The sequence below is a fragment of the Panthera pardus genome, unplaced genomic scaffold, assembly GCF_024362965.1.
Source record: "Panthera pardus isolate Hobbes unplaced genomic scaffold, ASM2436296v1 HiC_scaffold_20, whole genome shotgun sequence".
Taxonomy (NCBI): Eukaryota; Metazoa; Chordata; class Mammalia; order Carnivora; family Felidae; genus Panthera; species Panthera pardus.
The window spans coordinates 73611453-73624866 of record NW_026526766.1 but is presented as its reverse complement, the minus strand read 5'-3'; the positions used below and the strand labels follow the sequence as shown (position 1 = coordinate 73624866).

Sequence of the window (13414 nt, the reverse complement as noted above, 5' to 3'; positions counted from 1 at the left end):
AATGCGAAACAAGAAGGTATTCTTTAAAAAGTAATAATAATAATAATAATTATGCGGCTGCACACACGTGGTGATCCGATTAAGTAATGGTCCACCAGTGAGAAAGCTTGGCCTGAAGGACCGAGACTCAGCTACGTCCAAAGCTATTTTACAACGCGTGTGACCCTGGACAAGCCTATTCCTCAACTCCCTCTGAGGAGGAGGGACAGTATCACTACCTCAGAGGGGAGGACCAAAGGAGATCTGTGCGTGACTGGATGGGGGTCAGCCCTTGACAAATACGAGCTCCACCCCCACCCTCGTCCCTGACGCCAGTCCTCTCTCCAGGGTCCAGACTCAACAAGAAATCAATCGCCATCCCACTGTCATCTCCTCCTAGGAAGGGAATCCAGCACGGTGGTGATAAAAATAAACGTTTCCTGAACACCTACTATTGGCCAGGCATTGTGCTAGGCATATGCATATTACTATTTCACTGACAACACTATGAGGGAAGGTCTAATATAATTCCCATTTTCCAGATGAGGAAACCGGAGATTGTGTAACTAGCCCAAGGTCACACAACCAGGCAGTGGGTAGCCCCGGGACCTGGACCCAGGCAGTCTGGGCTCCTCAACACGGTGCTAATGAGCTGCTTGGCCCTCAGCGGGGCTAGAGAGAAGGTGAGGAAGTGACCTGGCAGAACAGCCATGGAGAAGTGTGCATTATTTGGATTCAGAACTCACACAATGCTTTGCTGAACTGGATTCCTCGGGCCTGAGAAGATACAGCCTTTGGAAACTCACTTCCAAGGCTACCTTTTAAGGTCCTGCCTGTCCTGAACTCTTGGCGACACCTCTTTAATCCTGCGTCTTGCTGTTTATTCACCTTCTGGCAGCCAGAATGATCCTTTTAAAACCGAATCGTATCATACCATCCCTCTGCTCAAACTCTCCAGTGGCTCCCCACACCTCACGTAGGGTAATGGCCAAAGTCCTGATGATAGCCTCCAAAGCGCTATCTGCCGCATCAGCTTCCTTGCTCCTGCTCCAACACAATCTACACACCACTGCCCCAGGGCCTTTGCACCTGTTGTTCTCTCTGCCTGAATGTGTTTCTCCCCAGTGACTGCTTGGTTCAGTCCCTCATTTTCTTCAGATCCTTTCAAATGTCACCTTCTGGTGATGTAATACTCCTTCTGGCTCTCCCAATCCCCATTCTGCTTCTCTCTCACTCCCATCACTGTTTAGCCTATGACATACCACACATTGTATGTATTGATTACATCGCCTCCACTCTCACTAGTAAAATGAGCTCCACAAGGCCAGGGATTTCTGTTTTGTTCACCACTGTATTTCCAGCACCCAGATCAGATCCTGGCCCTTTGTAGGCGCTAAGTATTTGTGGAATGAATGCGTGAGATTTGGTCTTATCACCAACCCCCCACTCCCGACCAAATCTCTCTGTTTACAAGATCCTGATTGCTTGTTAGGCAACCGGTCTACACAGCAAGGCAATGAGTCCCTTAACCTCTTCTATCCCTGGTTTCCTTATCTGAAAATGAGACAGTTACTCCAGATTATCTATAGAGCCCTATCAGCTCTAAAAACCTTCAACTGACAAAAAAGGCATAATTCTTCATTACAGCAACCCTGTAGCTACGTTTACTTGGTTACAAAAACTGCATTTCCTTTAGAATTTTCCACAGTTAAGGCCCCACAGCCCCCACGCCTCTCAGAATAAGTGAAGTCTGGCTACATTTGTGCTATGTGGTTTGTAACCTGCACACCAAGTCAGCACTGACCTCAAGTGCAGGGATCACCGGTCCTGTAAAATCGACCCAGGTTGGGTTACAGAGAAGTAAACCAAACCACATTCGGCTGTTTCTTAGGATCAGAAACACCACCTCTCCTTGTCCCCCTCAATTTAACACTAATTCCTTAGCAGTCCGTGCTGTTGGTTTTGGGGTTTAGCCAGAGGCCCTCTGGAGAAGTAACAAAATGAGGCGTTCTGGGCCAAAAGACAGGCGCTGGGAAGAAAGCAGGCCTTGGCATAATAACCAAGTACGCCGGGACCCGGCCGGGAGCTGGGGGAGGAGGCCCGTGTCAGAGGGCTGGGGCTCCTTTTAGGTCATTCCTGGCCAGGGTGGCATAGCCTAACTCTGACTTCAGGGAGCCTCGGGCCTTTGTTTCTCCATCTGAAACAGGGACTAAACGTGTCTAATGCTCTGCAAAGTGCCGACGTGTCTAAACCTCACCTGGCCGATCTAACCCAAGGCCAGGGTCAAATTCGCAAGTGGCCTCAGCTAAGGCCTGCATTAATATTCTCCTGATATTTAACGCATAATTCACTTCTCAGACCGAATGCTGTGGTCACTATACAACAACACTGTTTGGGTCTCTCAAAGATGCTCTGTTAGCTTTAATTATAAAATCAATATAAACTCACTGGTTGAGCTCCTTCAAAGTCCCTGGCTTCTTGACAAGCACCTAGCTGATGGCACAGCCCCCAGCCCCTAACAGGCTCCTCTAACATCTGTTAACTGACCACTTCATCCTCAGAAGTGGGAGGGAACAGTGGTTAAGTGTACCCATCAGAGAAGTGAGACCTGGGTGGGCATCCCGGCTCTACTGCTCACTTCCAACTGGGTAGCCTGAGGCCCGTTAAGCGCTCCATGCCTCAGTTTCCTCTTCTGTAAAGTGGAAATAATAAGAGTACCTCCTTCATAGGGCTATTATAAAGATTACATCAGTTAACAATAAACTAATATATGTGAATCACTTAGCTCAGAGCCTGACACAGAAGAGCTGAATGAATGCTAGTTGTTACCACTAGAAATTTCTTCTTTAAGTCACACATGACCCTAAGACTTGAGCTGGCCCTTCCTGGTGCATATTCTGGCACTGTGGGGAGACCACGGCGCTCTGTCACAGAGTATGTGCAAGCCCAGGCTACTGAGGCCGGGCAAACTGATGGTACACGTGCCATCCCCCCCTCCCCTGACCAGGCCAGGCACCTCTTCTCCCTCTGACGGCAGCCTGAGGCTGGGAAGACTCAATTCAGAACTTCAGGCAGCCACTGCTGCTGTGGGGAAACCTGCTTGCGGCCTTCTGACCTGGTGTGGGAGAAACTCACGCATCTGAAAGTGAGGGCAAGAACTACACCTGCATGAAAGTCCTGAGAAACAGACGGAGGCTCGTCCTCTGTCCACACTCAAGAGTCTGCTGGATGACTACTTTAGCATTGAATCCGTCTGAGTTCTAACACATGGCACTGGGCCTAGCAGAACAGCTGCTCAATAAACATGGGGGTCAGTGGGAGAGGCTGGCCAGACCCTCACTCCAGCACAGCACTGTTGAGTGGGGAAAGCACCCTGCTTTAGCAGGTTCGAGGCCTGACATCACTTATTCATCACAAGACCCCGAGCAGGGCCGTCCCTCCCCAAGTGTCCAGGGAGAGGGTGGGACTGGACAAGCTCTGAGGCCCCTTCCAGTCGTGACAATCCAATCCAGGAAGCACTTCCAGGCACCCCCAGTCTAGGGACTGCCACCGCCCCATGTACTGCTCTTACATGAAATCCCACGACCAGGGGCCCAGCAGCCGAACACAAGGCGCTGGGCAGCTGCCGGCCACAGGTGTCACTGCCAGCGTTCACAGGCCTGAGCCTGGTGGTCTACCCCCCACCCCCACATCATCCCCACATCTCCCATCTCATTCAGGATATCCGTCCCCCAAACACTGAGCGCCTGCTAGGGGTTTCTGCCTATGGATCTGGTACCCTAAGGGGAGAGGCAGAGAAAATTACACAAATACGTGGGATAAATACAGAGCATGAACAGCCTATGAGGGACACAGGCCACATGCCACAGGCCCTTGAAGGAGAGGTGCAGGGAAGGTTTCTCCCAGGGGAGGATGGAGTCAAGACGTGAAGGAAGATCAGAGAAAAGCACATTCCAGCCAAAGGGAACAGCAGCTGGAAAGGCTCTCAGGCAAGAGTCAGGTGAGGCCAGGGGTTGGCAAACCACAGACTGGGTATTTATGGATCACCTATGGTGCTTTCACAGGCACTGATGGGGCAGAGAAGTTGCCAGAGAGACCTATGGCCTTCAAACTGTAAAAATATTTACTATCTGACCCTTTACAGGTAAAGCTGGTCGACCCCTGGTTTAGGGGGGTAGATAAACTGAGAGGAGGTCAGGGGGAGCAAGGGGGAGCCGGACACATGAGGAGACCGGGGAAGCGACTGGGAGCCGGGCCGTGCTGCTGGGTGGTGTGGGTCACGGTGACCTCTGGCCCGGTATCTCTGCCTCCATTCTAGCCGCCTCCAATCCACCCTGCACACGGTTGCTGGGGTGATCTTCCCAAACCACAGAGCCAAACATGTGACTCTTTCTCAAAGAGCAATGGCTCCCCGTCGTTTCCCGAAGCACGTTCCAAGGAACACTTGCTCCAAGCCAAACTTTCAATAAAAGGGTTCCACAGTTAAACAACTTGGAAGTAATACGGAATTCTCATCCCAGATGTTGTCAGGCGCACGCGTGAGCAGGTGAGAGACTGAAAAGGACCCACAGCAAAGAAATCTGTTGCCTCTGTTGAACCCACTGTCCTTCACACTCACTTGGCCACAGACCCTCTCTTTTCTACAAAAATCTCTTAACGTTCTAAAGAACCAGTTGTGGACTAAAGGGAAAGTTCCTCTGCCTGGCGTTCATACTCTGACCCCAACTCCAGTAGGTAATCCTAGAGCCCGGTCCACATCTGGTGTATGTGGCTTGGAGAGCCAACTCTCGTCTGTCCCTTGCCTTCCTCCTATCTCCAGTGGCCCCCGTAAAGGTCATTTGGCCACTCCAGCTCCGCCCTCCCTGAGGGAACACGGCGACAGCAGAAACAGCACTGACATGTACCAAGTGCCTGCCTGTGCCACCACCAGAGGCAGACATCTGCAGCATGGGCCTATCCAGCATCTCTTCCCGCCTTCTTCGGGAACGACCGCCCAGCTTTCCTTGAGGGACCCCCCCCCCCCCCCGTCCAAACTCCTGCCAGCTCCCAGGGTGAGGACACAGCCCTGGTCTGGCTATGCAGAGTATCCCCTCCCCCTGCTGTTGTGGGGGGGGGGGGGGCTGGTTCAGGGAGACGAGCACAGGACTCAAGCTGGGCCACGAGTTCCAGACTAGGATGGGATGGGATGGGCAGGCTGCTCTGGAGGTCACTGCACGGCAGCCGAGATGGGATTCGAGCCCGGTCCTCTGCCCAGTCTCGTGCTTCACCATAATTCCCCCCAGCTCGAGCGCCCAAAGGCCAGTTCAGAACCCAGTCATCCTTGGTCCATTCGTGGCTGCTCAGAGAGGGTACCGGGGGCTGGAGCGGTGGGGCTCGGAAGTGCTGACCACGACCGCACATCCTCCGGGGAAGTATGGATACTTCTCAGCCAAGGGAGCTGGCCTGGACCACCCACCCCCTTTCAGGGGAAGGGAAGGACCAGAGAGAGGTGGCTGTCAGCTGTGAAATGGGGGGGGAGGGGGCAGGGAAGGGGACAGCCATGGGCACGGGGAGCGTACCTGCTTGCCGTGCTTTTCCTTCCAGCTGCACTGGCTCCGTCAGCCTGCAAAAGAAACCCAAAACACCTCCATCAACCATGGGGGAAAACCACAGACTCTACCCACTGATGCCCCACCAAGCTCCCCCTCGACACCCGCCTCCAGACAGAAGGGAGAGCTAGCACAAACCCCTGCTCCATTCTTCCAGGTGGGGAAAATCTGCCCCTAGTGGTAAGAGGGAGTCAGACCACCCACCCCACCCCCCGCCCCCACCCCCGGAATTTGCTTGGCCCTTTAAATCCAGAGGAGCACCCATTGCCAACACAAACCCAGCAACCACAGGGCCCTGGGGACTCAGTGAAAAGTAAGTAACCAGCTAAATCTGAGATTGAATTGCACCATTTTTATTTTCATCTGGGATTTCCAATAAAACAGTAGCCGCAGATTTATTCCTACCAACCGGAGGGGGAAAATCCTATTATGTTAAAATATTCTGTCCCCCAACCCTCCTAGCAGGGAGAGACAAGAGAGTACTGGTTCTTAATCTCTTTTTATTTGGGGGTGGGGGTGGGGTAGGGGTGGACAGGGAGATAAGGCTGACCAAATGAAAATTTCAGAAATCATAAAGTTCTGGTTCAGATGGAGAGACCCAGAGCCTGAGCCAGGAGGGAGCTGCCTGAAGTCTCATGAGGACTGAATGACCAATACCTGGGGTTCCTGACCACTAGGCTGGTACTGGGGGGACCTCTATGCAGAAGCTGAAGTAGGCTGCAGATATGGGAAGGACGCACTGGTCGAAGATGCGTTTTCCTGGCTTTGTCAAAGCATTTACAATAATAGTAATCACACTTAGAATAATGCAGGTTCAAAACTCTGGCACACATGTGTTTCCAAATTCAGAATCCTTCCAAGTTTAGAAAGGTAATGTAGCGCATGTGTTCTGTATTTTGAAACACCCTGGCAGGGTCTGGGGAGACACCCCACCCCCCGACCCCGACTCAAGCACACAGTGATACTTCCAGAGTGAAACGTATGCGGTCAGCCCTACAGAGGCTCAGTGAAGACGGAATGAGTCTCTTCTCCCTCCAGGCCAACTTGTGCCACCTCACCAATTACAAAACATCTTTCTGCTTTCAAGGTTTTTGAATTTCAGGATTGTGGACCTAAAAGAAAGACAACAGCAGCCACCTTTGGATGAGCGCGCTTACAAGAAGCTGCAAACCGGCAAAACCAGATGGTGGACTTCGATGCGGTCAATGTGTAAAAACACCAAGGATTTCACCCAAAGAAGGCCGGATTTCAGCCTGTGAAAGCAGCACTCAGGCCCACATGACCACAGCCAGCTACAGTGCCCGCTGCTCCGTCTTGCCTTACGCTCGGCCCTCCCGCCTGGCCAGGGGTGTCCAGACTCCCTCCCCCAGCTAACTTCCCATCAGACGCCAGTGTCCGCACATTTAATGCTTCTTATTCAGTCCTCCTGATGGGTCGGTCCCCCAACATACATACACAATATCCCCATTTTACAAGTGAGGCAACAAGAGTCCAAGAATGTAAGTCATTTATCCAACATCCCACAGCTACAAGCCTAGGTCTGGGTCACTCCGGTGCCCTCTTCGCTCAGCTCTGGGATATTTTATCTCCCGCCAACATTCAGAAGAGGAGCCAATTGGGAAATGAAGGAAACCCACACAGCCCCCACTGCCCTGACCGGGGAAATGCAAAGATGAAGGACAAGTAAGGAGGTAGAAACGTGAGGCCTGGGAGGGAGAAATTAATGGGATGCTGGTGTATTACTTCAGTGGAAGAAACAAGAAAGCGGAAAATGGTTTGCATATTATTTCACTGGGAGCAAAAGAATGGGATCAATTACAGCCTCTTTCCGACATCTTGCATTCCCCAAAACTTCTATGGAAAGTGAATGGGAAGAACTTGTTTTAATCTTCATATCCTAAGAGGCAGAAGTGGTAAAGGGTGGAAATTCTGCCCCAGAGAGCTTTAAAACATTATAAAATCCCAAATGATCTCTCATCTTTCAGACTCAACTCTGGGCCATGTATTTCTAGCATTTCATACATATTTTCATGTTGTCTTTTTTTTTTTTTTTGGGTCCTTTTCCTTCCCCGTTTCACCCAGGGTTGATCACATGAGGACAGTGAACATGACACCAGGTAGGAGAAAAGATTCTGTCTCTGGCACACCTTATCATCTCCACCTACGTTTCCCTTTTAATGTTTGTGATACTTGTGCTTTTGCCACCAATAGCAACTCTCAGTTTTGTTTTCCACCAATTTTTATAAAACAAAGACAAAATGCTAAAAATGTTCAGTTGCCCAAACAAATCCTTGCACAGAAACTCAGACGGTGCGGCAGAGGAAACGCAGCCGCTGGAGGGCCGAGGGCCACCTGGGCAGATGTGACGTGGCCGCTTACCGGAGCTGATGCGGGTGGGCGCATTGGTGGACGACAGGCGCAAGGCAGAGACGTCCGAGAAAGCACGTGTTCATATCACAGCTCCCGTCAATCATGGCACTTGGGCCTGGCTGAGTCCAGACCAGGCGCGAGGGGCCCTCCCAGCCCCAGCGGAAGCCCACAGCGCTGAGGGCACCGACCTTCAGGTGGAGAGATCTGTGAGATGCCAGGCGAGCTCTGCCTGCATCCTCACAACTACTTACTGCTTGAATTAAGCTGAACCTCTGAACCTCTGACAGTCATTTTCCAAGTGGTCTAATACCAGCCATTTCCTAAGATTCAACCTAAACCACCAACTAACTCACTTTTACCCAGGGTCATCTGACCTGCTTCTCAATTTGCATTGAAGATGAATGGCACGGGGTCTGGCGTCAATAGATGCTCTTGAGTTTGGAGCCCTGCTTTTGCCATTTCCGGGCTGTATGATTCTTGGTAAGCCACCTGCACCCTCAAGGCCTCAGTTTCCTCAGGTGCAAAATGGCAATATGCCAACCCCAGGACTATCTCCTAGGACTGGCGAGACTTCTGATAAATAAGGTAACGCGTGTAAAAGTACCTAGCACGGACTAAGTACTGATTGCACGGCAGATGAGCGAGGGGCAGGGCCGACCTGCTCTGCTCCAGGGGTCTACCCGGCCTGTCTCAGGGAGTGATCCAAATCCCATGCTACAAGCCAGCATCTCATTAGCATCCACCAGACCCCACAGCTCTGAGGCTTCCTCTGAAGGGCTGGTCAAAACGATACCAAATACACTGAGAAGTAAGTACTTAGTACTTGGTAAGTACTAGGTACTAAACACAGGCCAGGTATCTGTAGTACCCACTTGAGCAATGGAAATCCAGCAGCAAATGGACCATGTGCTCCTACAGATGCAGCTTCTGTCTGGCTCTGTCTGGGTCTCACCTTGGGCAGGCTCCTTCCTTTTCCATGGACCTGAGGTTCTCATTGGTAGAAACGGGACGGGAGGCATGAGAGTTAAATCAGGTCTCCTGCCACCCTTCATCTCTGTTTCTCTGTATAGAGCTGATCCAATCTTAACCAAGCCCCTCTCTATGGCAAGTGAAATGGGGCGGGGCACAGTGGGCGCATGAGAGACCCTCCTCCTCACGTTTACAAGGTGGGGGTACAGGCATCCACACACACCCCAGCTTTCCACAAGGGCACCTGGCCCCCTTTGCCCACCCCATCCATTCCTTTTACACCAGTTTCTCCTTAGGACCCGGGCAAAGCTATTTTCGGTTTCATTCGACCCTCCTCTTCCCTCCCAAATGAATGTTAAGTTGTTCTTTTCCATTCTCTTATTAAGGATTTTCTTGGAAAGAAAATATTATTCCAAACCCAGAAATTTTATTTCTGAATTTGTGCAAATGTAAGTTGTAGGACATTAGCTGCATTTCACATTTTGTGCAAATGGCAGAAACAGGCAATTCGTGTGCTACGGGATGGGGGCTGGCCAACGATTTCGATAAAATAAACCCTTTTTTAATTTAAATGCTAATGCACTGAATTAAAATTTAATAACTGAGGAAATTGAAAAGCCGAGCAGGAATATTGGAAATAAATCCAAGCAGAAACAGCTGAAATTAAAAATTCTAGAGAGTAGGAGGATAGCAGCTAAGCTGTCTTATATGATTACATTTTTTTTTTCAGAATGAAGCAAAAAAAAAAAAAAAAATCCTATCTCTCGCTGGCTCTAGGGCAGTAAATCCACAGTGCTGTGATTTATTGCTCAATTTTCCTGAGGGAAAAAGGCTTTCTTTCATGCTGAAATATTTCATAAATTTCAAGCCAGCATAAATTCTTAATTTAAAAGTTATGGAGGTCACATTTAGTGCACTGGTACGGTTCCAAAATCTTAAAGGAATAGCAGCAACCCAAAAAAAAAAAAAAAAAAAAGGCAAAAAGGAGAGGTAGAATTTGCTCCTTTTTTTTTTTCTTTTTCTTTTTTTCATTTTGGTTTTAATTCACGAGTTGAAATTTCATTATTAAAGATTCCTCCTGGATGGATAGAACCCAAGCACATGGGGAACTGGTATGTGTTTGGAAATCTGCTGCAAAAGATAAAGAGATAAAGATTTAATTCAATTATAAAAAGGCATTTTTTTTTTTTTTTAAAGCCACTTGAGGAATTTCTGGTAAAAATTTCCTCCCTTCATTGCCCGGGAAGGGGTGAGGGTGGGGGAGGGTGGCCAACGTAATTGCTTCTCTTAGATCTCCAATCTTTTGTGCACACTGATATATTCATTTGTTATACAGCTGTTCAGCGGCGGAAAGAATGCTGGGGCGCCCATAATTCTAAGCAAATCAATCAAAAATTAATGATTTGTCATGCTTGCACAATGGAGGAAAACAGCTCCTTGGGTCCTGGCTGCCTGATCTCGAAGAATGAAATGCCTTTCTGCGATAAGAGAACCAAGCCAGAGGCTCAGCAAGGCTGAGGTACCACTGCGAATGTGGGTGCTCATGGTCCCCTGAGCCCTGAGAGGATGGAGGAGGGCCGCCATCTTGGAGAGGGCATCTCCAAAATGGTGCCTCAGCCAGTTAAGCCCAAGACAGACTCGATACAGCACATTCCCATGGTGGTATAATTAGGATCTTGCCTTCTCCCTCCCCTACTGCAATGCAAAAACTGCTTCCTCTTGGGAGACATCAATGACTCCCCCCATCTCCCCCGCCAGATCTGACGTGTCCCTATTCACTGTTCCCCCAACACTCCTAACACGCCATCACCAGCACTTCTTACCAACTCTATGGGATGGGATCCACAGTTCCTGGAGCACCAATGTCTCCCAGGCCGGGCGCTCCTACTGGACAAAGACCACATCCCACACGTGGCCATGACTCCAGCACCCAGCTTGGGGCCTGACACACGGCAAACATTCAGCAAATATGGTTGAATCCATTAGGTTATTTCTCGGGAAACAATGACAATGAAGTTGCTTAGATGAATAAATGATCTGCATTGGCAACTAGGATGAAGTACAACAACTGATCTTAAATAATCACTCACTCCTTTATTCATTCAACAGATATTCCTTGAAAGCCTACTGTGCTCAGCTTTGGGTGGACAAACTCAAATCCACTGATGGACAATTCCAAATACCCAACATTTACTACTTCTTGGCTTTCTCCTCCCTTGGAAGGGAAAAGTGAATGTGAACTCAGGAGAGAAAAGAAGTTCCCCACATGCCCAAATGCCTTTCAAGTCTCCTCGTCTCTCTTAATTCACATGAATGTTATATTCACAAGTATCAAGTGCACAATACTCCAAAATAAGCCTGTGTACTTCACACGTGCATATGTTTGAATATAAAAATACTGTTTTATATTACTAACAGGTACAACTGACCCTGTAGGAAGACGTTCAGCCTCAGCACTGAGGGAAGCCAAGTGCACTTGACCTGGAAGCCTGGAGGAGGCACTGCACTCATGAGTGAGAAGCAGACCCTGCCTAGAGGATCATTCTACGTCTCCTACTATTCCGGAGGACAGGAGGACAAGTGGGTTCCAAACAACTTGAGCCTCACTTACACACCTCTTTCCTTTCCAGCAGCCATGGATCCCCAAAATTTAACTTGGAATTTCCTGTCTGTCCCACTGAGGCACAAGACTCAAATCAGGAGAAAGTCATTTGTTCATCCTGTGAGTATTTAGTGAGCTCCTTCTATATACACCAGACATTGTTCTAGGCAGTTGGGGTATATCCCTGCCCTCACGGGGATTACATTCAACTCGGAGGAGACAGAAGCATTAGGCGTAATCAATTAGTAAAATGTATCATATGCTCGAAAGGAATCAGTTCCGTGAGGGGAAAACAGGAAGGGGAAGGGCAGTCAGAATGCTGGGCCAAGGGAGGGGCCACAGGCTGCAGTTTTAAGTAAGGTGAGAAGAGCAGGTGTCATTAGGCAAACAATGGAAGGTAAGGGAGTTGGTATCTGGGGCAAAGGGAATGACCAGTGCAAAGACCCAAGGGCAGGAGTGTGCCTGGTGTGCTCCAGGAACAGCAAGGGTGCCATGAGCAAGGACGAGAGGAGGAGAGGTACGGGAGGCTGGCCCACGTGGGGTCTTGGCGGCCACCGAAGACCTCTGGCTTTTACCCTAGAGTGCCACCGGAAGGTTTTGGCAAAGTGACATCATTTGACTTCCATTTTTACAAGATCCTTCTGGCTGCTAAGCTGAGAATGGACCAGGGGCAAAGGTCGAAGGAGGCAGGAGGCCAGGTAAAAGATGGTGTGGCTGGGACCAGGGGAGTGGCAGCAAGGGGGTAAGGAAGTGGGTTCTGAATATACTGGAAGGTAGAACCAGCAGGACCTCCTGACGAACTGGATCTAGGCTGTGACAGAAAGTAAGAGTCAGGGAAGACACCAAAAATCTTGGGCCTCCACACCAAGAAAACAGGAATCGTCTCTCCAGTACATGAAAAGATGAGTCACACGCCCGACACGGATCGTCACGCGACACCAAATCCTCCCCCAAACCCTGCTCAGGAGACACTGCAGTTTAACTATCCCCCTTGGCCCAAGAATTAGCCAACGACCCAGAGGGGCCAAGTGACTTGCCCAAGGCCACACAGCAGGTCCCTGACTTGGCCAGGGCTCGCACATCTTCTCACCCCAGTCAATGGCCATTGCCTCTACACACTTGGCCCTTCAGGTCTAGAAGCAACAAGGCAAACCTGGCCCAAAACAATGTAGATCAACTATTCACCTCCTGAACCACCAGGCCCCAACTCAAGCAAAGGCCACTCCTGCTTTTTCATTCTTGAAAAACATCTATGAAGGGTGACTGTGCCAACACCAAACAACAGCGTTGCATGTTACAAAGAGGATAGCGCTCCCAGGAAACGAAATATATTCTAAATTCCCTAATTAGACCCCGTTTCTGACATCACGTTCAGTGATACGCTTCTAGCACGTGATGCCTGGTTTTTAATTCTGTATTTGCTTTCTACCTGAACGTGGTCACTCAAAGCCACAGACCACTCAGGGATCCGAGCTGGAGGGGTGGGAGTTGGCTGCCGGAGAAGGCTCTGAGTTCAAAGAAGTGCATCTTTCAATGGGTATTCATAGAATACACAGCAAACATGTGATTCTGAGAAAGGCCATGGGAAACTGATGCCGAATCAGACCTCATTCCTCATCATTCACCCCGATACAAGCTATTAAGTGCCTGTGTGTTCAGGACACCAGGGTTGTTACTGGGGACACAACAGCCACAAGAACGGTCAGGGAGATGGGCAGTGATTGTGCTTAATTATTTCACACTATCAACTTACAATTCCCAACCGAGATATGTGCTCTCAAGAGAAAGGCCTAGGTTCCCCAAGCATCTTTGACAACAGGATCCAAGGAGACTGCAGGGTCGAAAGAGCTTCCCCGAGGGAGGGAGGCTGGAACAGGGCACACAGAGCTCTGGCTCAATAGGGAGA

General features: G+C 49.7%; 1 protein-coding gene across 5 annotated transcripts in view; it reads right to left on the bottom strand.

The window, feature by feature from the left end:
* The window catches only part of ZNF618 (zinc finger protein 618), a 185468-nt gene that overhangs the window by 77932 nt on the left and 94122 nt on the right, over positions 1–13414 (bottom strand). For all 5 annotated transcript variants that reach the window (XM_019454088.2, XM_019454087.2, XM_019454092.2 and 2 more), the window contains exon 2: positions 5538–5581. In XM_019454088.2, coding sequence (XP_019309633.2) covers positions 5538–5581 — 44 coding nt within the window. The remainder of the gene's footprint in view (positions 1–5537; positions 5582–13414) is intronic.